Raw genomic sequence first — 25,276 nt, 5'->3', positions numbered from 1 at the left:
GTCAATGGTATCTCCATAAGAGCTGAAAAAAAAAAGATTTCTAATAAAATCAAAATGGCTAAGTTAGGGCTTCCCTGGTGGCGCAGCGGTTGGGAGTCCGCCTGCCGATGCAGGGAACACGGGTTCGTGCCCCAGTCTGGGAAGATCCCACATGCCGCGGAGTGGCTGGGCCCGTGAGCCATGGCCGCTGAGCCTGCGCGTCCAGAGCCTGTGCTCCGCAACAGGAGAGGCCACAGTGGTGAGATGCCCGCATACCACAAAAAAAAAAAAAAAAAAAAAAAAGGCTAAGTTAGTAACACCATGATAGGTTGCATTAACAATGATAAATGTTAAAATGTTAAACATAAGGTACTATATCCAAAAATCTTGGTAAGACAAAAAATGTTCCTAAGTGTCGGATAAAGAAGATGTGGCACATATATACAATGGAATATTACTCAGCTATAAAAGAAACGAAACTGAGTTATTTGTAGTGAGGTGGATGGACCTGGAGTCTGTCATACAGAGTGAAGTAAGTCAGAAGGAGAAAAACAAATACCGTATGCTAACACATATATATGGAATCTAAGAAAAAAAAAGTCATGAAGAGCCTAGGGGTAGGATGGGAATAAAACACAGACCTACTAGAGCATGGCCTTGAGGATATGGGGAGCGGGAAGGGTAAGCTGTGATGAAGTGAGAGAGTGGCATGGACATATATACACTACCAAACATAGGGTGGATAGCTAGTGGGAAGCAGCCGCATAGCACAGGGAGATCAGCTAGGTGGTTTGTGACCACCTAGAGGGGTGGGAGGGAGGCAGACGCAAGAGGGAAGAGATATGGGAAAATACATATATGTATAACTGATTCACTTTGTTGTAAAGCAGAAACTAACACACCATTGTAAAGCAATTATACTCCAATAAAGATGTTAAAAAAATAAAAAAGATATGTGCATACAAAACAACAACAACAACAAATGTTTATTAGTTCAGATTCTCCCATTTCCATAAAAGACTATTTTAGGGCTTCCCTGGTGGCTCAGTGGTTGAGAGTCCGCCTGCCGATGCAGGGGACACGGGTTTGTGCCCCAGTCCGGGAGGATCCCACATGCCGCGGAGTGGCTGGGCCCGTGAGCCATGGCTGCTGAGCCTGCGTGTCTGGAGCCTGTGCTCCGCAACGGGAGAGGCCACAATGGTGAGAGGCCCACGTACCACACACACACACACACACACACACACACACACACACACACACTATTTTAATCCTCCCATGCGAAATGGACAGAATCTATGGGATGACTAGTATTTCAAATGAATTTTTTAATTTTACTACAAAATTTACTAGAATCAGTCACTTAAGGAACTTATGTCAAATAACTGGTCTGCTTGGATATTTCACATTTCAACTTATTATTTTAGAGTTGTCAAGACACAATCTAAATCTAACAGGGAAAAAACATGCAGGCTTCAAATAGCACTTAAAGAAACACAAAGAAGGAAAGTTAGAAGTCAAGGAGGATAATTCTGAGATAAAGACTGAGTGGAGAAAACGACAGAAATCTACTAGAGACCTTATCAGGATGCAGTGCTGCACTCTGCCACATTATCACTAACCGGTAACCTCTTCTCTGGCTCACAAACAACTTTTGAGTACTCTGGGACTAAGTGGGTGTTTTAGAAAGTTCTTGTGTCATATTTACTTTTTCCTACAATCCTTATCAGAAGCCTGATGTACTCAAGCTCCGTAACTCACATGCTCCAATTACCTACCTCACTTCATACCCAAGAGGAATAATCAGAGGCATAAAATGCTACCCTCATAAAAAGAAACGTAATGGGAATGATCAGGATTTAAAATGGACAGGCTCATTTTTAAGCGCATAGCCATAGATAAGTAGCACCCACACTGTGCTCTAGATAACTATAAAAGAATCAAATAGGGTTTGTTTAAAAAAATTCCTTAATAAACATATAATAAATCCCTACCTTTAAAATGAGTTGTATTACAAAAGCCCAGTTCTTCACGAAGATGCATTTCCCCATAAAATACTACAAATGGTCATTCATTTCTAAAGTTGGCCCATCAATACCTATTTACCCATAATCTACCAACATACAGTATAATGTGGAATGAAATGTGATTAAAGTACCTGTAACACTTCAAATGCATATTAGTATCAATAGTTCAGTTGAGAGAATAGGAGCTTGGCAAAACAGATCCCCCAAAAATGAACTCCAGGGGTTACATATAACCCGAAATGTTTACACAATTATATATATATATATGGGCGGTTTCCTTATGAGAGGGTCCACAGCTTTCCTGAGGTTCTCAAAGTGGTTATTCATATCCCCATATAAGGAAAAGGTTTCTGTGCTATATAAAATTCAATTCTTCCCTACAAAGCCCTCAGGTAGAGTTTATCAGTGAAATGAGGCATCTTGAGAAGTTATGGTCTACACATGCTTACATATAATGATAAGCTCGTGGATGAAAAACTATCAAAAACCTTCCAGTAAAACTAAGTGAAGGAAATCCTAGATCTAATAAAGAATGCACTGCAAAAAAAAAAAAGAGAAAAATGTATAACTAAAAAAAAGAAAAGAATGCACTACAACATTTTATGGGGTCTGAACTGCCCATATAAGATGACATGGGAAGTTCATCTGAAGTATTCAATAGAAGCTGATGATCCTAGTGGTATCCAATGTAAAGTAGATTCTGACCCATCAACAGTGTTTGTCGGTACAAACTGCAAGCAAACATTCCATATATTTGTGAGAAATTCCACTTAAAAATCTTTCCCCATCCTAGCCAGTTCACCTGGGCACTATATTATCATTATCTTAAAAAGAAAAATCCATCTATTACCTACACACAATTCAAACAAACAAAAATGTGTTTTTAAATGACCCAAACAAGTAATTTGAATGAGTACACCTTTTCTATTCATTCGGACCACAAAAATTTGGATAATAACTCATTTTCATATAATTTTTAATGTAACTTTCAACTTAAAAATTTTTCTGTACACTGATAAAACACAGTTAAGGCACTGTTCTTTTCTTTTTTTTTTTTTTTTTTTTGGTTTTTGTGGTACGCGGGCCTCTCACTGTTGTGGCCTCTCCCGTTGCGGAGCACAGGCTCCGGACGCACAGGCTCATCGGCCATGGCTCACGGGCCCAGCCGCTCCGCGGCATATGGGATCCTCCCGGACCAGGGCACGAACCCGCGTCCCCTACATCGGCAGGCGGATTCTCAACCACTGCGCCACCAGGGAAGCCCTGTTCTTTTCTTATTTGAGGATAGTTTGGTTTTAGATTGTTGTTGAAATAAAGTTGAACTGCATAGACTATAAGGCTGTTCTAACCAACAATGTAATTTCAGACTCATACCTACTTAAAATATTGTTTAATTACCTCTTCTTCTCAAACCATGAGTCCACAGCATGGTCATTAAGGTGCTTCATTTCTTTTACGTCTCTCAAAACATTATTGTACTTCTTGACACACTAGCAACTAGTTTTCTATGGGAAGGCTTTTCACAAGCCAAGCGTCACGTACCCCTCCTGCCTTCAGCAACTTTCTTCTGAACTCCTCTGTGGGGTTGTTGAAGGTAAGCTTTTCACAGCGGAGGTGATTCACTGGTGGATGGCCTTCAAGATGCAGGAATAAGTCATAATCAAAACGAACCTTCTTAGGTTCTTCCTAGAGGTTAAAGAAAAATAAGAAGGAAAACAGAGACTTAGGCATAAATAGAAATTTAGAAAGCAAAGGTTTACTCCTGATAAGGTTCAGAAAAGACTCAGACTATACAGCACGGGGAACTCTACTCGACGCTCTGTGGTGACCTAAATGGGAAGGAAATCCAAAAAAAAGAGGGGGAGATATGTATACATATAGCTGATTCCCTTTCTAGTTAGTAGAAACTAACACAATAGTGTAAAGCAACTATACGCCAAGAAAAATTCATTCAAAAAAAAAAAAAGAAAAAGAAAGAAAAGAGACACAGACATCTAACAGCTACAGTGTCAAAGAAGGGGAAGTACTGGGGAAAAAGTCATCATGGAACTATCTACAAAGCAAAATGGAAACATCTGAAAAATTAGTTTCTTGTCTTAGAGGAAAACCAAGAAGAATAAACTCATCATCTTTCTTGCAGTCTCTCAAGTGGTATGACACCACCAACACCGCCACCCAACTGGAAACCTAAAACACCCCTGAAGCCACTCCTTCCCCTTCCCAATCTACGGGCCTACACCCATGATCAACAGCTGACATGTTCTCTTTTAAATACTTCTTTGTTTGTTTTTGTTTGTTTTTTTTGTTTTTTTTTTTTTTTTTTGTGGTATACGGGCCTCTCACTGTTGTGGCCTCTCCCGTCGCGGAGCACAGGCTCCGGATGCGCAGGCCCAGCGGCCATGGCTCACGGGCCCAGCCGCTCCGCGGCATGTGGGATCTTCCCGGACCGGGGCACGAACCTGTGTCCCCTGCATCGGCAGGCGGACTCTCAACCACTGCGCCACCAGGGAAGCCCTTAAATACTTCTTGAACAAGCTGTCTAACCCATACTGCCATGCTCTTACTCATTGCTCAAACTACTATAAACTCCTTCCTCTAGTAGCTCTTCCTACTTCAGGATAGGTGAGCACTTTCTTCTTCATTCAGGCCTCAAAACTGTTCATATGAAACACAAATCTAGCCATTTTCACTCCTTGATAAAAAATTTCACAAGTTCCCAATGCCATTAGAATAAAAATCTGAGCTCATCTAAATGCCACATAGGATTTTCGCAATCTAGCTCTTGGTTCCATGTCTCACCACACCCCTTCCACCCATCTGGTGATCCAGCCACACATTGTGGTTGGTTGCTCCCAGAATTTACTCATTCTAGATTAACTCTGTGTTTCACCCTTGCTTTACATTACTACCTCCACTGCCGACCTCCATTCCTCCACCTTCTGCTTTACCTGGATAACTTCTACTCATCCCTCTCCATTCAGGTTTTATTTGGGGGAAGCCTTGAACTCCACTCCCAACTGCCTCTCCTCTGTTCTGTGTGCCTCTCTCTTTTATCCTTGAAACATCTTACAATAACTGTCTTATTATCTCCCTTTACCCTGCTAAATCATAAGATCTTTGAAAGCAGGAATTATGGTTGAGTCCTCACTGTACCCTCAACAACTAGTTTAGTGCCCCATGCATAGTAGCAATGCAATAAATGTCTGTGAAATGAATGAAAATACGGCATTTTCCTGGAGGACAAAACAGCGCCATATCCAAGAAAACACAGTAATTATAATTCCATGATACTCGAGTTCTACCCTCCAGCCATTACTTTAGCTGGCTAAACATCTAAACCTCTCTACAGACAGATTCTCAGGCATCCAAGGGGAAATGAATACTGAGGATAATAATAACAATATTATGTATTTAACATTTATCTCATTTAATTCTCATAGCACTCCTTTGGGTCAGTTGTCAGCTCTGTTTGGCAGATGAGGAAATTAAAGCACTTAGAATTTATTACTTTTTATAAAAACTCTCTGTGTATTATAGATATTAACCATCTCTGTGAAATGTTACTTTTTTCATTTGTCATTAGCTTTGCCATTTTACGTGTTTTTGATAACAGCTATTTATGTTTTTTAATACTAGCTTTACTGAGAAGTAATCACATACCATAAAATTCACCCATTTAGAGTATAATATTTTGTGGTTTTTAGTACATTCACAGAGTTATAAAACCATCACCACATTCTAATTTCAGGACATTTTCATTACTCCAGAAAGATATCTCAAACTTTAGTGTTAGTGGTCCAACAGATCCCACACCCCGTGGCATCACCAATCTACTTCTGCTTCTATGGAGTTGCCTATTCTCAACATTTTGTATAAATACATGAACATACATAAAATACATACACAATATGTGCTCTTTTGTGACTGGCTTCTTATACTCAGCATGATGTTTGTGAGGTTCATCCATGTTGTAGCATGTGTCAGTTCCTTTTTATGGCCAAGTAATAACCTATTATATGGGTATACCAGGTTTGGGTTATACATTTGTCAATAAATAGAAATGTGGGTTATTTCCATTTTGGGCTACTGTGAATAATGCTGCTATGAACATTTGTGTACAAGTTTTTGTATGGACATACATTTCCATTTCTCTTGGCTATACACCTAGGAGTGGAATTTCTGGGTCATAAGGTAACTCTGGGTTGAACATTTTTAGGAAATGCCTTACTGTTTTCCAGGGTGGCTGCACCATTTTAAAATCCCACCTGCAATGTATGAGGTATTCATGGTTTTTTAAAACACAATATTTTCTAAAATTACATAGTCAAATAAAACAATGTTTTTCCTTTTTTAAAAAAGAATTTGTGGGCTTCCCTGGTGGCGCAGTGGTTGAGAATCCGCCTGCCGATGCAGGAGACACGGGTTCGTGCCCCGGTCCGGGAAGATCCCACATGCCGCGGAGCGACTAAGCCCGTGAGCCATGGCCGCTAGGCCTGTGCGTCCGGAGCCTGTGCTCCGCAACGGGAGAGGCCACAACAGTGAGAGGCCCTCATACCGCAAAAAAAAAAAAAAAAAAAAAAGAATTTGTGGGGCTTCCCTGGTGGCACAGTGGCTGAGAGTCCGCCTGCCGATGCAGGGGACGCGGGTTCATGCCCCGGTCCGGGAAGATCCCACATGCCACGGAGCGGCTGGGCCCGTGAGCCGTGGCTGCTGAGCCTGCGCGTCTGGAGCCTGTGCTCCACAACGCAAAAGGCCACAACAGTGAGAGGTCCGCGTACTGCAAAACAAAAACAAAAACAAAAACAAAAAAACACAAGAATTTGTTATATCACTAACACGTGATGAAACAAAGTGATCTGAACCCAGTTCTTTTGACTAAAAAGACTTAGCACCGAGCGTGTGGAGAAAAGGGAACTCTCTTGCACTGTTGGTGGGAATGTAAATTGATACAGCCACTGTGGAGAACAGTATGGAGGTTCCTTAAAAAACTAAAAATAGAACTACCATACGACCCAGCAATCCCACTACTGAGCATATACCCTGAGAAAACCGTAATTCAAAAAGAGTCATGTACCACAATGTTCATTGCAGCTCTATTTACAATAGCCAGGGCATGGAAGCAACCTAAGTGTCCATCAACAGATGAATGGATAAAGATGTAGCACATATATACAATGGAATATTACTCAGCCATAAAAAGAAACGAAATTCAGTTATTTGTAGTGAGGTGGACAGACCTAGAGTCTGTCATACAGAGTGAAGTAAGTCAGAAAGAGAAAACCAAATACCGTATGCTAACACATATATATGGAATCTCAAAAAAAAAAAAAAGGTCATGAAGAACCTAGGGGCAGGACGGGAATAAAGACACAGACCTACGAGAGAATGGACTTGAGGACACAGGGAGGGGGACGGGGAGTGGGAAGGGTAAACTGTGACAAAGTGAGAGAGTGGCATGGACATATATACACTGCCAAATGTAAAATAGATAGCTAGTGGAAAGCAGCCACATAGCACACGGAGATCAGCTCGGTGCTTTGTGACCACCTAGAGGGGTGGGATAGGGAGGGTGGGAGGGAGACACAAGAGGGAGGGGATATGGGGATATATGTATACATATTAGCTGATTCACTTTGTTGTAAAGCAGAAACTAACACACCATTGTAAAGCAATTATACTCCAATAAAGATGTTAAAAAAAAAAAAAAAGTCTTAGCACCTGAAACTGTCAGAATGCAGGCATTACCTACTACAAATTCATGGTTTTCACCTCTTCATTCAAACTTCCCCGGATCATAGTCTCCACTCATGTACTCACTACCTCTCACTTCTATTACTGATCTGGCATGAAACTTGTTCCTTCTCTCCTTGATCAGGGTGCCATTCTCTCCTGGTTTTCCTCACACTTACTGGCATTCCTCCTTCATTTTCTTCACAGGCTTCCCTTATTTCTTCATTGACTCTTAAATGCATTTACCATTTTGCAAAATTCCCCAGGGAGACAACGCCCATTCACAGGGAGTTAGTTCCTCCTTCATGACAGTGACTCCCCTCTCTACCTCCAGCCCAGCTCCCACTTGACTGCCATATGCTTGTGCTCCAGTCTAACCACACCTCCACTGGGGTGACCGGCAGCAACAGCAAATTCATGCATTATCTTAAACTGAAGTTATCTTCATGTGTCCTTTCTCCTATACTCTATATCATGACAAACAGAAATCCTAATTGCTTCCCAAGGGTAAAATACACAAAAGTCATCACTAACGCTTCCTTCTCCCTTACTCATCACAGTCAAATGGTCTCTGAGTTCTGTTTAGTATTCCTCCTTAGGAACTCCCAAATCTATGCCCTTTGCTCTAGTCATGATAACTACTGCCTTAGCTTAGACCATCACTCTTCATCTGGTCGCCTCCTTGTTTTTGAACTTACCCCTTTCTACCTACCACAATGACAAGAGAGTGATCTTTGTAACACAAAAATCCGATTACATCTTCCCATTGATATAAAAGCCTTTAACGGCTCATCATTTTCTACAGGATGAAATCCCACCTCCTGGTAATAACCATTACAGTCTTTTAATACCTTTCCTGCATTGCTTTTGTTCTCTTACTCTACCTTGTCCTTCCACAATGTTGAAGCACTTGCTGTTCCCCAGTGCTTCATATTATCTCATTCATTTTGCCTTTCACATGTCGTATTCCCCATTGTCTAAAATGCCTTCCCTCCCAGCATACTTCCATCCTTTACCTGGTTAGTGCAAACTCATCATTCAAGACCTAGCTGAAGCATGAACTCCTCTGAAAATATTCCTAACCCTCCCAACCCCATCTGAATTAGACATCCCTGTTACAGCATTCCTTTATTAATGTAATGATCACAACCATTTTCATTACTTACCTGCCTTTCCTCCAAATTGTAAAATAGTCAATACAACCTTAGAATTAATTTAAAAAATAAGAAGGGCCATTTTCTACCTTACAATTGGGAGTGTAAATTGGTAAAGCCTTTGGGAAAACACACTGGCAATATCTATCAACATACTAAATGCATGCAATGTTTAACCCAGTAATTCTACTACTAAGAATCTCTTCCACAGAAATATTCAAATATGTGTGCAAAGATATATAGACAGATATGGATGTAAAATAAAATGTTCATGGTAGCATTGTTTATAGTAGCAAAAAACCAGGGATGATCTGCATGTAAGTATACCATTACCATGGAATACTATGCACATATTTTTAAAAACTGACTTGGAAAGGCATATCGCTAAGTGAATTAAAGGCAAGTCACAGAAAAAATATTAAAATATGATATATTATGCCCTTGCCAATCTCTATAGAGACATATTTTTTATCCATGCAAATGCATGGGGGAAAATCTGGAAAGGCTATACCAAATAGTTAACAATGATTGTGAAAGGAGTAACTCCTAAGTTTTATTCCATTCACTTTTACTAGGAGTATACTCCAGCATACTTTTTTAAAAAGAAAAATACATTGATGAATATAATAATTACCAGCAGAAAAAGAGTGAGATAGTAACAACACTTTACAGTTCACACCCATTTAAAACCAAAAAAAAAAAATTACTTTTCAGTAAAACTAAGGCTAAGAACCACAGAAAGTGACAATCTTTGTATGAATCCTGAGTGTGATTTTCTTTTAAAGTTTTTTTTTTATAGAAAGTAAAAAGTACCCATAAATTTGTGGTCTGACCAACTGAATATCTTCCTTAGAGGGCTGACATCAATATAATGTCAATTTATGCTCCATAGAAAAGATTCTTCTTCAAAGTTCAAACAAGGAAGCATGTATTTATTCTCCATATAAAGCTGAAACATTTCCTAGAAGGTGGAAACCCGGTTTTGGCAATATCAAATTATCCCTCTCAGTCTGCTTCAGTCCTTGACATTCACTCGTGTACTTTTCTGAGGACAGAATGAAAGAGAGAAGCATGGGATCCTTTCAAACCTGAAGTGCTACAGTCAATTATGTTTCAGTGGGCCTGTTGGTTTAGTTTCTGAAACACACGATTCTCATGGATAGGCTTGTTTTGTTGAATACAAACACAAAATAAGAGAATAAACAAACACGAACTCATAAGAAGCACTGACACTCCACCACCCCTCTTGACTCTGACCTCTCAAATAAGTGAGCAAAACTGAAGACAAGCTTATTGGAAGCAGGAAAAGTACAAGGATGGAGATGGGACCAAGGGCAGGGTGATATTATACACTGAATATGCAGTGGTGTAGGCCCCTTCCAACATCAGGTGGAGGTCTTTTTGCTGCTTTCTCTCATCTCCTATGCAAACTTGAAATAATACTTTTTCATAAACCATTATTATAATGGATGTTCTTTCTTCAAGACAGAGTTGAGTAAACTCCAGGGATAAATAAAATGATATACACTCAGAAGGAATGAAATGAACATTCTGGAGCAACAGCCTAGACCTATCACATTTTTACACATGGATCATTTCAGTAGGATGGAGATCCAGAATGGAAGATGGCAAAAATTTGGCTTCTAAGACACTCTAAGAAGGTAAATTAAAAAGAGATGACATAGCAATAATTTTAATTAAAAAATTAAGAACATAAAGTACTTAAAATACTACACCCATATATTTTCCACTGAGTTTAAAGAGATGTTAACACTTTCACCATGCTAGTTTATGTTTTTCTTTAAAGAAATAAAATTTTGTAAATATGAGCTTCTCCATCCCTCCTTCCCCAGTAAGCCACGCCCTTTAGTTCCTGTGCTGTCCTTTCAGCTCATGCTCTTGTACTACGTATGTGTGTCTCCATCACCTCATTTATTCTTGGCTTCAGTGGTTTATAAAACCATACGTAAGTGATATCATAACCATATAATATATAATCATCATTTTTGTTTTTGAGACTTATCCATCTTGCTACATTAATTGCTATATAGCATTCTGTGTATTACTAACCCACCAGTAATTGATCCACATCTCTACAATTAGGTGTATACTACTTTTTCATATTACAAACACGGAAATATGTTTCATTGTGCACCTGTGAAAAAAAGCAATAATTATTATGTATAAAATCTTAAAGAAAGTCTAAAACTAGTAAGTAAAAATCAGCTAATCTGGACACTAAACAGAGTATCTACTACACAGTGGTCAGCTGAATGTCTATTTTACAATGGCCCCAAAGAAATAACTGTTTTCCATCTCAGGTGCATCGTTCTTCTTTCATATTTTAAGAAACTAAAAATTCCTCACAAAGTGAATAAATAATATGTCTTTCAGTCATAAGAATTGCTACCCAAAGTACCAAGATGACTGCATTTTTGAGTGGCACGTGTGCACACATTACTTGCAGCCTCTTCATCCTTCATATATTTTCTTTTTAAATCTGGTGGATGAGGAGATTCCAGTTATTTCTGTAAAGGAGGGAATTGGGCAGTTCAGAAAATATATTTCTCTGAAGAAATGAGAGCTTGTAAAAGTGACCAGAAAAGTTAAAAACAAAGTAGGAGAGAAGATACTTTATTGCAGCATTATTTCCAAACTGAAGCCTTCAGTGTACCTTCATACATTGCTGGTAGGAAAGTAAAATAGTACAGTCATTTTGGAAAACAGCTTGGCAGTTCTTTAAAAAGTTAAATTAAACACAGAGTTACCACACGACCCAACAACTCCATCTAGGTATATAACCAGGAGACTTGAAAACATATGTCCACACAAAAACTTGTATATGAATGTTTGTAGCAGCATTAGTCATAGGGCAAAGATGGAAACAAGTCAAATGTCCATCAAATTATGAATACAAATACAAGCAAAAATGTGGCATTACTTATACAATGGAATAGCATTCAGTTATAAAAAGGAATAAGTATTGGTACATCCTATAAAACGGATAAACCTTGAAAACCTACTAAATGAAAGAAGCCAGACACAAAAGGCCACATATTGTATGATTTCATTTATAAGAATTGGCCAGAATGGGATATTACATAGAGAAAGGGAATAGATTAACCCCAGGGGCTGGGAGAGTAAGGAATGAGGAGTGATTGCTGATAGGTACAAGGTTTCTTTATGGGGTGATGAAAATGTCCTAGAACTAAATAGTGGTGATGGTTGCACAATACACTAAAACCCACAGAGGTGTATATTTTTAAAGGATGAATTTTATGGTGTGTAAGTTATATCTCAATTTTTTTAATAAAAAAAAAGAAAGCTAAAAAGTAATTTCTTAAGGGAAATCCTGAAATGAGAAAAAAAAAACCATACATCAAATGTGAAAGCATATCATATGAACAGACATAAATGCATCTCAACAAATTCTGATTTGATGAAAAACAAGTGAACATTTCAGTGGTATTACTACTGAGGAAGGTAATCATTATTCTGGCAAAGAGTTACTGCTTCGAAGACACAGAAGTCGAAGATTGTCAGTGGAGAGAGATCTAGATCAAGAATCTGGTTTTAACACTTTCCAACTGTGTGTGGCCTTGGACAAGCCATGTAATCATTCCATGACTCAGTTTCCTTTCCTGTAGAATAGGAATAACAACCTCTCAAAAGTTCTTATAAACCTACTAAACAAAGCAACATATGGAAAGGGCTCAGCAAACTGCCACGGACAAAGTCAGCACTCAGCTATTTAACTACACAGAAAGTTTACCACCAAATATGTACCCAAAATATAAATATAAAGAAAAAATAATTAACAAGGATATCATGTGTGTAGGAAGGCCGTGGAGCAGGAATGTGGCACATGAGGAGACCAGCTTGAAAAAAACAAGAAATATGAAAAATAAAATTTATCCCTATTTTCTACACATTCCAACTTTTGAGGATAGTTTCATTATAGCTTATTTAAAAGTTAATTATCTCTTAATCACAAAGAGATTTTTTACTGAATTGAAGGCTGGGCCTTCTATACATTGAAAAAGCCAGTGGAACATAATACTGTAAATCAACTATACTTCAATTAAAAAGAAAAAAAGAAAAAGTCAGTGGGACACTGTTCCAGTGGAAAATATTGATGATCACTAAAGAGTGGCTTATCAGGGGTTCTCATACTTTGTGGTGTTTCTTCACCTGGAAGGCCAGTAAATATGCAGATTCCTAAGCCCCATCCCAGAGATTCTGATTCAATAGATCCGGGATAGAGCCTGAGAATCCCATTTCCAACCAGCTCTTGGGTGATGCTGATGCTTCTGGTCCAAGGACCAGACTTCACGGAGCACTGGCTTGGATAACACAACATTCTAATTGCTCAGGTCCTTTAAAAAGAAAAATGTGTATTATCTCACTTTGGGGCAGGTTTCAGGAACTATGATTACCTTGGAATAAAAGGAAGAAACAGGGTGATTAAAAATAACAGCTAGCATTTACTAAGTGCTTACTTACATATGAAGCATTATTCTAAAAATCCTGCATAGCTTTATTTAATCTAATCCTCCTAGCTACCTTAGGAGGTAGATACACTTATCCTATCCCCATTTTATAAATGAGGATAGTGAGCCCCACAGAGGTTGAGCAATTTGTCCAATATTATATAGTCTGTGTGTTTTGCCATATATGCACTGCTGACATTTTTTATATCCAATAGAATCCATAATATCTACTTGCTGATATAATTGTATATATATATGTGTCACATGTGTGTATCAGATAAAGATAAAGGAGAGATTATTCTTTGTAAGTCTCAAATTCTAGAATTATGAAAATGAGAAATGGATCATTTCACTGAAAAGCCGTAATTTCTCTTTTCTATTGTACAAACATATATTAATCTTCTTTTTCAAAAGGTAATCACTCTTCAAAGAAACATTTAATGAATTTCATATAATCTGACTTCACAGAACTGAAATTATCTTTCTCTAGCCACTTCCTCTTTAATTAAGGACAACAATAGCCAAAATTCCTAGAAGACAAATTTTAACTTTTATTTTAAAATCATCTAGTGATAGAAGTGCTTATGAATCAAAACTATTTTAAACATCATTTGGTTAATGAAGGATCTTCTATTGAAAGATTAATGAGTAAAGATTACATACCTTGTTTTTAAAATAAACCTCAATTGGCAAAATGAAACCAGCATACCCAGATTCTTCTACTTTGTAAGGTGGATCTTTGCACACTGCAACATTAAAAAAAGAAAAAAAGTGAGATGAGATTAATAGGCAAAAAGACATTCTTCTTTCCTTTAAAAACAAGAAAAAGATAAATCCCATCCTACCACCTACATCATTCTCAATTTTCACAGCCCTTTGCCAAGCCCCAGCTAACTCTCTGATTTGTTCTTTACTTCTTGTTCAGAATCTACAATAATAATATTCCTATGTAAATCAAATATGTAAGTTATTTATTCAAATCTTGATGGGGGATAGTGTATCATAGTCAACCACGGTCATGAATGACTGGACTTTAGAGGTTATCACCCTGCCCTAACACTTTAGGGAAACTGAGGACAGCACCTTGTGACTGAAAGCTTGAAAACAACTATAAGTTACCTAACAAACATATTATGTATGTCTAGTCTTTGATGGACATCACTCTACCCCAAACCCCTCAGATCTCTGAGATATCCTAATTTCTATACCAAAAGGTGGCAGGATCACCCTCCTTCCTTAGAAAAATCCCAAACCCAATGTCTCCCAATGTTACTGGTGTTCATTAAGACTCATTATCCCCCATTACCCTCCAAAGGAATACTTACAGAAATACTGCAATACATACAAACACTTCAAATCTATTCACATCATAAGAATACATAAGAAACAATAAGGCTTTTGTATTCTTATGAAAAAAGACTTGTTTAGACAAGACTATTTAGGCAAGCTCTTGGGAAATGAGAGATGCCCTAAGAAGCTAAATATGATTTCACCCCACTAAAATTTCCATTAAATCAAAATCAGTTGCAAGCCAACTGAGCTATTCTAGTTAAGACTGCATTCTGGTAGTAAGTATCACAAAGAATTTAAAATGTACATGTTGAACATCAAGGCCATATACCACATAGCACATAACCTGGTAGCCCAAGTCCACTTCAGCAGGGCTCCAGTCTGCCTTTTAAACCCTTCCTCCTTTTGTCACCCACCAATCCTCCTATGCTTCATTCAGTTGCATCAATTCCCCCAAAACATGCCCAGTATTTCCCACCTATGCTCTGTCCTCTTTCCTTCCATCGCACTTTGATGCTATTCTTAGTATCCTCTGCTAGTTCAAATCTCAATTTCTTCACAAAGCCTTTCCAGACCACAGAGTACTACCCTCTCTTCTCCTTTTACCCTCCCAAAGAACTGTCTGAATCACTGATTTGACACTTAACAGACTTCTTTATTATCATATATTCAGGAACCTCATCTCTAATTCCCTTTCACTCCCCAAGGACAGAAACTTTTTAAAATTGATTTTTATTGGAGTATAATTGCTTTATAATGTTGTGTTAGTTTCTGCTGTACAGCAAAGTGAATCAGCTATACGTATACATATATCCCCTCTTTTTTGGATTTCCTTCCCATTTAGGTCACCACAGAGCATTGAGCAGAGTTCCCTGGGCTATAGAGTAGGTTCTCATTAGTTATCTATTTTATACATAGTTATCAATAGTGTATATAGGTCAATCCCAATCTCCCAATTTATAAGGACAGAAACATTTACTCAGGAACATAAGGAGTGTCAAGGGCTCAGGCATGCCTGTCAATCCGGAATCCACCTCGAACTAGCCAGGCTACCTCTGGAAAATTACTCCAATTTTCTGAACCTCAGGTGCCTTGCCTGGACAGTGTGAGAACTAAACAAGATGATGTATGTAAAAGACACAGGATAGGTCCTGGAACACATCAAGAAGTGACAGAAGTAAGGCAGGAAATCTAAGCTGTAAATACCCAATTGTCATGTAAACCTTTCAGACGAAAATAGAAAGGAGAAAACAAGCACAGAGCCCTGGATTTGGATTAGAAGACTCAGTTCCATGGCCCTGGACTAAGGATTCTCTAGACAGCTCAGTTCTAGCTCTATTCCCTTTCTTTTTTTTATATTTTTAAAAATTTTTGGCTGCGTCGGGTCTTCGTTGGTGCACGTGGGCTTTCTCCAGTTGCGGCAAGTGGGGGCTACTCTTCGTTGCGGTGCGCGGGCTTCTCATTGCAGTGGCTTCTCTTGTTGTGGAGCACAGGCTCTAGGTGTGCGGGCCTCAGTAGTCGTGGCATATGGGCTCAACAGCTGTGGCTCACAGGCTCCAGAGCACAGGCTCAGTAGTTGTGGCGCACGGGCTTAGTTGCTCCATGGCGTGTGGGATCTTCCTGGAGCAGGGCACCCTGCACTGGCAGGTGGATTCTTAACCACTGTGCCACCAGGGAAGCCCCCATTCCCTTTAAAAGAGAGAATACCATCTACACATTGTAAGCATGGCTATCAAGACTCAAGAAGATTATATATGTGGGGAAATACAAGTCTGAGGCATTTTTAATGCAGAGGATGATGATGATATATTTAACAATTGGTTAGACACTCCATGAATACAAATATGATTACAAAGAGGTATACTGAAGACAGGATTTTAATACTTGGCAGTCTCCGGTAGCCCACCTTAGGAAAATTTCCCCAAACTGACATCAGAAGAAGTAAATGATAATGAATGAGGCATCTCACCTGACCATACAAGTTTCTCTAATAAAAAATGAAAAAGCAAAAGGACTCAGGGTGGCTTCAGCCCTGCATCCACTGACCACCTGCCAACCTATCATGAATATTCAAATAACCTGAACACTGAGCGGGGTGCCACTAAATGCATGAGCACCCCACCCCAGCTAGAAAGATAGCATTACATCCATGACATTTCCAGGCTTCAGAGCCCCTTTTCAGAACAGCAGTTTCAGTGTCCAGGTTGCTTGGGATTAATCATGCCAATGCCATTTGAAGGAAGTTTATTCTGCGGGCTGCTGTACATGCCAGAGAGGTTATAGCTGTTCCTCTATACACCCTTTCGTACAGTTCATTTTCTCTATTCTGCATGCAAAATGCTCCTATTATAGAAAACAGCTGTTAGTGAGCACATCTTATAGTTGAAGGTCTTAAATTTTTTCCCACCCTTTAAAGGAAATGATCTGTTATGTATTACTATTCCAAAGAAGTCTAGTTTTATCAGAAATTGTTTACCAACTCATACCTCAATTATTTTTAAATGCAGTATTTTCATAAATAACAATGAACAATGTCTGTTGAGCATCCTGAGTTCTTAATTAGAAGCAAACAATAGAAACTTTTTATTCACAATAAACACGACAGAAAATCAGTAGCAATGTAAATACAAACTTACAGTTCTAATCTGAAAAAAGGTCAAATTAGGGGAAGTAGTTTATTTATGACTGTTTTATAATCAAAATCATTAACATGAGTTTCTAACCTTAAGGATCTATTAAGATCTATGTAATAAAAGGCCAAATGTCATAAGTTACTGAAGGTATACCCATCTATAGAAGGCCATCACATTTTTTTAGGTGACAATAAAATGGGAGGATTCATATTCATTCTTTAAACTATGCACATTAATTCAGTAGAAATCACTGGGAACTCTTATTCCTGTCAAAATCCAGCCAAAATTCTGAGATGTTGGCTCTCTCAGAATGTCTCTCTGTTCCTCTTCCAAGCTTCTCTTGTTGCACTTATCAGGCAGCCTGATAACGTCCATTCACCTCTCAGACTCCTCACTAGACTGGGCAACTTGAGGTCAGCAACCCCACCATTATTATTTGAGCACCGAATAATAGGTTCTCAATAAATATTTGTTGAATTGAATTTCTTAAAGATTCATGCCACTCTTGAGTTTGTGGTTAGCAGATGCAAACCAGTATGTACAGGATGGATAAACAACAAGGTCTTACTGTATAGCACAAGGAACTATATTCAGTATCCTGTGATAAACCATAATGGAAAAGAATATAAAAAACAATGTATGTATGTGTATAACTGAATCACTTTGTTGTACAACAGAAATTAACACAACACTGTGAATCAACTATATACTTCAATTTAAAAAGAAAAAGATTCATGCCACTCTTCACTGATCTACGATTGCTAAAGAAGTTGCTTTCTACAAGCAGCAATGATTTGATATTAGCCAGTCAAATTCTTCTCCAAACTCCCTACAATCAACATAATCTTTTAAAAACTGGTAGAGGTGATAGAAAGTGTTGCCACAGAGAAGCAGTCTCTTGAAAGCTGAGTATCTAATGTGGGACTGGTTCTAATTCTATAGTACCAAATTTTAAGAAATTAAGTTAACAAATTGGGCCAGAAGATCTCCAACATCATTTTGAAACTAACACCACAGAGCCATAAATAACATTTCCCTTTTCCTCTCCTTCTGCACATTACTACTCATGTACCCCAAGGCTCTAACTAGAAGACATTTTCAAAATTCCATGCAGATCTACCCACACACAAAACACCCAAAATTTAGGCCCGAGAGGAACAGACCAAAGTTTTCATAAATAATGAGTAATTGGGCTTTTCCCCCCCTAAAATAGCTTTTCAAAATAATATGCACAACATAGACCCATATACATAGTATTTAGAATGATGTTAACTATATATATTGACCATTAATCTATTTAATTTTTAAGTTGAGTGGAAAATGTACAAAAAGAAGAAAAACACATGAAAAGGAAAAAAAGTTATGATTTGGTTAGCCTGGAGTAAGTCAAATCCTTACTTATTACCTGAGATTTTTAATATTAATCCTCTAGGAGAAAAAGGCTTGAAAAATAGCTATGCTTGATACAAAGAAATAAATGCTCCTTAGATGAATAAATGAATTTGTGCTTATATAATGTTATATATACAATAAGTAAACTTAATTTATTAAAATATCTCATTTTTAGCACCAAAATCAAAAAACAAGAAAAAGAAAGAAAAGAACAAACTCCTCCAGATCCACAAGACCATCATGTAATAAGCTTTAGAAAATATCACTAGGCAACAGTTTTTTCCCAAATCCTTAGGAAAATAGCTGGCAGATTCCTCTCCAGAGCCTCTCTCCAGTCTCTTTGCTTAGACACTAGACTTTACACACATCTGAATACTTTTGATAAGGACATGGCCCAGTTGCCCATTGATAATTATTGCTTTTACTTTATTTACAGTGCAGAGCCCTCCCACACCAAACTCTCTATATATACAGACTGGTTATTACCATAGCTTTGTGCCCAATGTCCCTTCCAGCTTCAGCATTTTGGACTCCTTCTCTTCCTGCTTCAGTTCCACCACATCAGAGCCCCTAGGAAAAGTGAAGCAGGGTACTACATGGCCATCTTGCTGCCCCTGTTCTGTGCGTCTGGAAGTCCAAAGACTAACATCTAGCAGGCTGGGCATCACCCTGCCACCGAACATGGCCCAGCCTTTACACTCCTGACATTTTGAAAAGAACAAAAATCAACGGTTGGATTTTATTTTTGTTTTTATAAGCTCACGCATGCACGCACACACACCACACAGACACACCACACACACACACACAGATTCTGCCATTGCTTCTATTCAGCCCATTTCAAAACAGGTATTTCCAAATAACAAAAAAATGCTTTCCCCCTTTGTGTCACTTCCTCATTTCCCTGAAAAAGGATTAAAGATAACATCGGGCAATTTTTGAATTGTATTGTTGAGCTGTTTTCACCTTGTTGACTTTTTTAAAAATTCATATGCAATTGTGAAAATCTAATTGTTTTCTATGCAATAAAGAACTGTGGCCACACAAGATAAGTGTCTAAATAACTTTCATAAAGTTACAAAGAAACAAACTAGATATAGTTAGCTAACTAGGCAGATGTAAAACACATGTCTATGTCCTCAGGATTCACCATTTAAGGACCAACACAAATAGACCTCCTCTGGAGAGCCTTCTGCCAACAACTCCAAAACAAAAATGGCACTGTCCCTCTTCTGGGTTCAACCTTTTTTCTCACTGATCCTATTAGCAAATCCTAATATATATGCTACTATCAAGCCCCATCCTCACCCTAGATTAATTCTGTGCTTTCCAAGGGCTAAGGTTATATCTCAGGACTCTTCATCTCTGAACCCAGCCCACCCTTTATGACACTGAGTAGAATCAATGAAACATAATTTTAGTATGACCTCAAAGGAAGAGATGGAGCAAGGCTGGCAGCTGACAAGAAATGCCTGGGTGGCAAACAGAAAGTATGAGCAAAGGCATTAGGAAAGTAACAGCATAGTGGAACAGTCAGTATGAGAAGAAACACTGAAAATGATGAACAAAAAAACAGATAATATGGATAAAGTTTATACTTCTATAGAGAACTCGTACCATACACTCAGAAATTCACATCCAAACTCAGGGAGGGTAAAAATGCATAACATATAAAAGAGGAATTATTAATTTTGAATGTTACACAAAACTCCTAGATTTGGAATAAGAGTTCAAGACTCCAAATTGGCTATGCTGAAAAATCTTAATGATGATACATAAAAATGACTTCATTGGTTAGTAATTTGGAATCTTTACCTATAGACTCAGAATATATCCATGGCTCTCTCTCCAGACAGTAGGGGAAAAAAGAGAGGATTTTTTTTTTTTACATGTATGCACATTTTCAGCTTTCGGAGGAGTTGCGTCACTAGCCCATCTAGCTGAGGTTAAGTCAATACATTTCATCTGGAGATAATATAACCATGATATTAAAATAAGACCACCTTCATAATCATTTCTTCAAGGAACACATAACAAATAAGTCAATAAAATACAGGGAGTACCCAAAACTACATAACATTACAAATTGTTAGGAAATATTAAATATAAGTCTTCAAGCTTACATCTTTCACTAAAATTCATAGCACTACCACCAACCTGTCCCAAGTTCCCTCAATATAACTCAGTATATAGCATTGCTTCAAATGACTGGCCTAGTGGAAATACATATACGGGCTAATCTGATAAGAGAGTAAAATTGTATCTTCAGAGAAAGTTCAACCTAGAGACAGACCTAATTCTTTTATTGAAAATTATTAAATTGAAAAATCTTAATATTTCTATCTTAAGGAGACTACCACTTTTAAAGTTGGGCAAATATTTTTCAGAATACCATATTTCATAAGGTCCATCTGGAAAAGCAACATTAGCTACATGGAAAATGGTCTTCTAGGGAAATAACTAAGATCCTCCCAATATTTGGCAGGAGCATCTTCATCTCAGTGTGTACTACTACATCAAAAAAATTGGTCATCAGAACTGTTGGTGGGACTGTAAACTGGTACAGCCACTGTGGAAAACAGTATGCAGGTTCCTCAAAAAACTAAAAATAGAACTACAATATGATCCCGCAATTCCAACCCGAGGTATATATCCAAAGAAAACAAAACCACTAATTGGAAAAGATACATGCACACCAATGTTCACAGCAGCATTATTTACAATAACCAAGATATGGAAGCAGCCTAAGTGTCCATCAACAGATGAATGCATAAAGAAGATGTGGCATATATATATACTGGAATACTACTTAGCCATTAAAAAGAATGAAACTTTTCCACTTGTAGCAACATGGATGGACCTGGAGAGTATTATGCTTGTTGAAATAAGTCAGACAGAGAAAGACAAATACTGTATGTTATCACCTACATGTGGAATCTAAAAAAGAAAACAAATGAATGAATATAACAAAACAGAAACAGACTCACAGATACAGAGGACAAACTTGTGGTTACCAGTGTGGAGAGAAAAGGGGGAAGGGGCTTGATAAGGGTATGGGATTAAGAGGTACAAACAGCTATGTATAAAATAAATGTATGCATAGAAGCTATAAGGAGATATTGCATAGCACAGGGAATATAGCCAATATTTTACAATAACTTTAAATGGAGTATAATCTATAAAAGTTCTGAATCACTATGTTGTACATCTGAAACTAATACTGCTTTTCATTGTTTAATCAAATATATAAAGAGCCATTGATGAATCTCACTTCCTAAAATAATCCCCTCATGATTTCTGGAATAGCAGAAATCAACAACCCTTGGGATAGTCCTCTGGCATCAAAGTTTTACCCAGTTTTATCCCAGGTTTTACACTTGGCCCTGCTATCACTAAGACTGATACTGCTTTTTATTTAGAGGAAAAAAGGGAATATAATGTCTTCATTTATAAAATTATCCTATCTTCTCAATAATATTACTCTAATTAATTCAATTCAACAGGCACTATATAATCATAGGGTTACAAAGATAAGGTGGAATCTTGCTCTTAAGCAGATGACAGTCTAGCCAAAGACACTGTCCTCTAAGTGCAGGTTCTATTCTAGGGATGTGAGATAGAGCGATAAACACAGCGGACATGGCCCCCGTGCTTATTAACCTTATGTCCACTGTTAGGAGGCAGGGAGGGTGAGGAGAAGAGAAGAAAGAATACACGTACAAGAAAATATCGAGAAAGTATTAATGAAAATGAAATGAAAATACAGCAGGCTGACATGAGGGAAATGGGAGAGTTCCTCTTTACTTTAGATGAATACATCCTCCCTGAGAAGGTGACATTTAAGCTGAGACATCAAAATAAAACAGGAGCAGAGCATGTGTTGGCCAGGCAGGAAAAAAGTGCTATTTATGTTGCTTACAGAGACAGATGTGTAAACAACCTAAAGAAAGCCTGCCTTTATACCTGCCTCCAGGGCTGCTTTAGCCCCTTACCCGGATTCTCCTCTCTAACTGAGGTGAAGGCTACTTCCTCCTTCCTGAACATTTTCTCCCATCCTGAATTCACCATTTAACACTCACATAGGTTTGGCTCTTATGACCTCACAAGCTCATTTCTCAAATCTTAAATTCTCCCAAAGCTACGAACTCCCAAGAAAACACTTTGCATCTACTTACAAAATCTTCGTTATGATTCTTCATCATGAAGGTTTTTTAAGTAGATATAATTCTTGGGAATTGTATAACCTAATCTTAAGAGATTTTTTTTTTAAGTATATCCCTTGAAATAGAGTTCCTAAACACAGTACAGAAGGAAGCATCTGGACTAAGGAATGTCAACCCCAAAAAAGAACTGGATTTTAAGTGCAGTTTGAGAAAAAGAAAGATCACAATTGTAAAGCTACCTACTCAAGGGGAGGGAAACAGTGTTGTAAGGGAAAAAACTACATGGATCAAGAAGGAAAGGAATACAAAAGTGATGAAACTCAAAATATTAGAATACAGAGGTTACGATTTCCTCAAACACATTCATATTAAAGGGATATTTTTCAGCTTATTTTTTTCTTTTAATAAGTGCACAATGTGTAAGAGCCACTTTTAAATGTGGTACACCCATCTCTTCTTGCACAGCATGCAATTTTTAATACTCGCCCTTTAAGTATTCAATGCAAAGGATTACGAATTGGTGTTACACACAAGACAGCTATCAACTGCATTAGGGTGACAGAAATGGCAATGTGTTATAAAGTAAGTAAATATAATCAATTAAAGATTCATTTTCTATTGAATTTGAAAAAAAATACAAGAGCATAAAAGATCACCTCAAACTAACTTCACAGAAACACCAAAAGATAATCATGCAAAAAAAGGTCAATGATCCAATTTTTCTCTTCTCAATTTTTGCTTTATTCCCTTTTCAGTAGGGGGAAAAAAAAGGCTTCCAGGAAAGGGATCAAAACTGTTCTAACTTTAGAGAAACAGCTAAAAACAAGATTCCTTTTCAACATCTAGAGGACTCTACTTCGGTTTTTCTGTTTGGCATTTTGGCACACAGATAGCCTATCCTAAGTATCCTAATTGATTTAAGCTCCATTAGATATTACAAATGAAGACAGAATGAGGGTGATACTGATATGATGGCAACTGTTTAGACATAGTGCATACAAGAATGTGGTTCCTGTTCAGTCTGACAATCTTTCAATCTTCCCAAATAAACCAAGGAAAATTCTGTCTCTCCACTCTCCTACAGCAAGGGTTTTCAGACTGTGTTCCAGAAAACCCTATACCCCAGCAGTGTGTATTGCTTTTACAAAAGCAATAGGGTGCTTGCCCCAAACAATGAAAATGTAAATAGCCTAAGGACCAATCCTGAGTTTTAGATACAGGATTAGGGTCCCTTCAGATTGTGTGGAAAAAAAAAGTAAGCCACTGCTAAAATAAAGTGTGACACCACTGCTCAAAAGTACATGATAAAAATTTAACTACATAATTAAAGTAAATCTACTTTCACAGAGTATGATTTTTTGTTTGTTCCTGCTGAACACAGAAATGATCTACTGTTTTCTGTCTGTCCTGACTATAATAAAAGTGAGCTACACTGATTTCTCACTGAGATTTGCAGTTTGGGTAAGTCTTTGAGCTAAACAGAAACGGGGAGCAAGAGGAGAAAGCCAGCTTCTACTCTTCTTATGCGGTCAAATTTTACAAAATACCTTCTGATTACCAAATGCAGTGCTAATTGCATGGTACCTCTCATGGCCTCTGAATTCCAGGAATTATTTAATAGGGGGAAATAGTACAAATATAAAAGAAAGAGAAATCAGAACAAACACAAAAACCATTAACAGTCAATATTATAGGTGGGAACTCACAAACTGAAAAGCTTAGGGAACAAACCAGGGAGAAGCCAAGAGGGAGTCAGTCATTGGGTTTCATTGTTGTGTGGTTAAAAAAAGCAGGTCTGGGGAGTTCCCTGGTGGTCCAGTGGTTAGGACTCAGCTCTTTCACTTCCATGGCCCAGGTTCAATCCCTGGTCAGGTAAATAAGATCCTGCGAGCTGAGAGGTGCAGCCAAAAGAAAAAAAAGAAAGCAGGTATCATATTGTCAAAAGGAGGAAGAAATTTTTAATGAGTAGTAATGATTCTAGGAAAAGATTATAGTCCAAGCAGGAGTATGGGAGAAACATTCCACTGGATGGGTAAATGAATTAGGTATTTCTTCGTGGTTCTTTTCAATCTTGAGATACAATACCAAGGAAACAAGTTTTCTAAGAGGAAGGTAAAGAAACAGGACATTGGTAAAGAATTTAGGAGCCAACGGCTAGCTAGCAGCTTTAATCTTACTTGGGAATAACAGAGAAACACTTAGTCTTTTAAGAACAGAAATGAAGGTATCCAAATAATGCCCAAGGCACACTGACTATTGTTCCAAATAAGCCAAGGAAAAGGGGAAGTGCAGAAATTAAGACTGAATATGAAGAAAGAGGAGGAAAAAGAGGCTGCAAGTTAAGATGATCCCAGAAATTACTACTGTATCCCAAATATAAGTGTGAGAATTCTCAAGTACATGGAATTCTCAGGTTTACAG

The 25,276-nt window shown here is 38.0% G+C and overlaps 1 protein-coding gene across 2 annotated transcripts in view; it reads right to left on the bottom strand.

The window, feature by feature from the left end:
* MLLT3 (MLLT3 super elongation complex subunit) overlaps positions 1-25,276 on the bottom strand; it is a 254,888-nt gene that overhangs the window by 99,776 nt on the left and 129,836 nt on the right. For both annotated transcript variants that reach the window (XM_059071141.2, XM_059071142.2), the window contains exons 3-4: positions 14,041-14,123; positions 3,546-3,689 (exon numbers count right to left, since the gene is read on the bottom strand). In XM_059071141.2, coding sequence (XP_058927124.1) covers positions 3,546-3,689; positions 14,041-14,123 — 227 coding nt within the window. The remainder of the gene's footprint in view (positions 1-3,545; positions 3,690-14,040; positions 14,124-25,276) is intronic.

The sequence above is a fragment of the Kogia breviceps genome, chromosome 8 (genome assembly GCF_026419965.1).
Source record: "Kogia breviceps isolate mKogBre1 chromosome 8, mKogBre1 haplotype 1, whole genome shotgun sequence".
Taxonomy (NCBI): Eukaryota; Metazoa; Chordata; class Mammalia; order Artiodactyla; family Physeteridae; genus Kogia; species Kogia breviceps.
The sequence above is the reverse complement of the archived record's forward strand: the minus strand, read 5'-3'. Positions and strand labels throughout refer to the sequence as shown.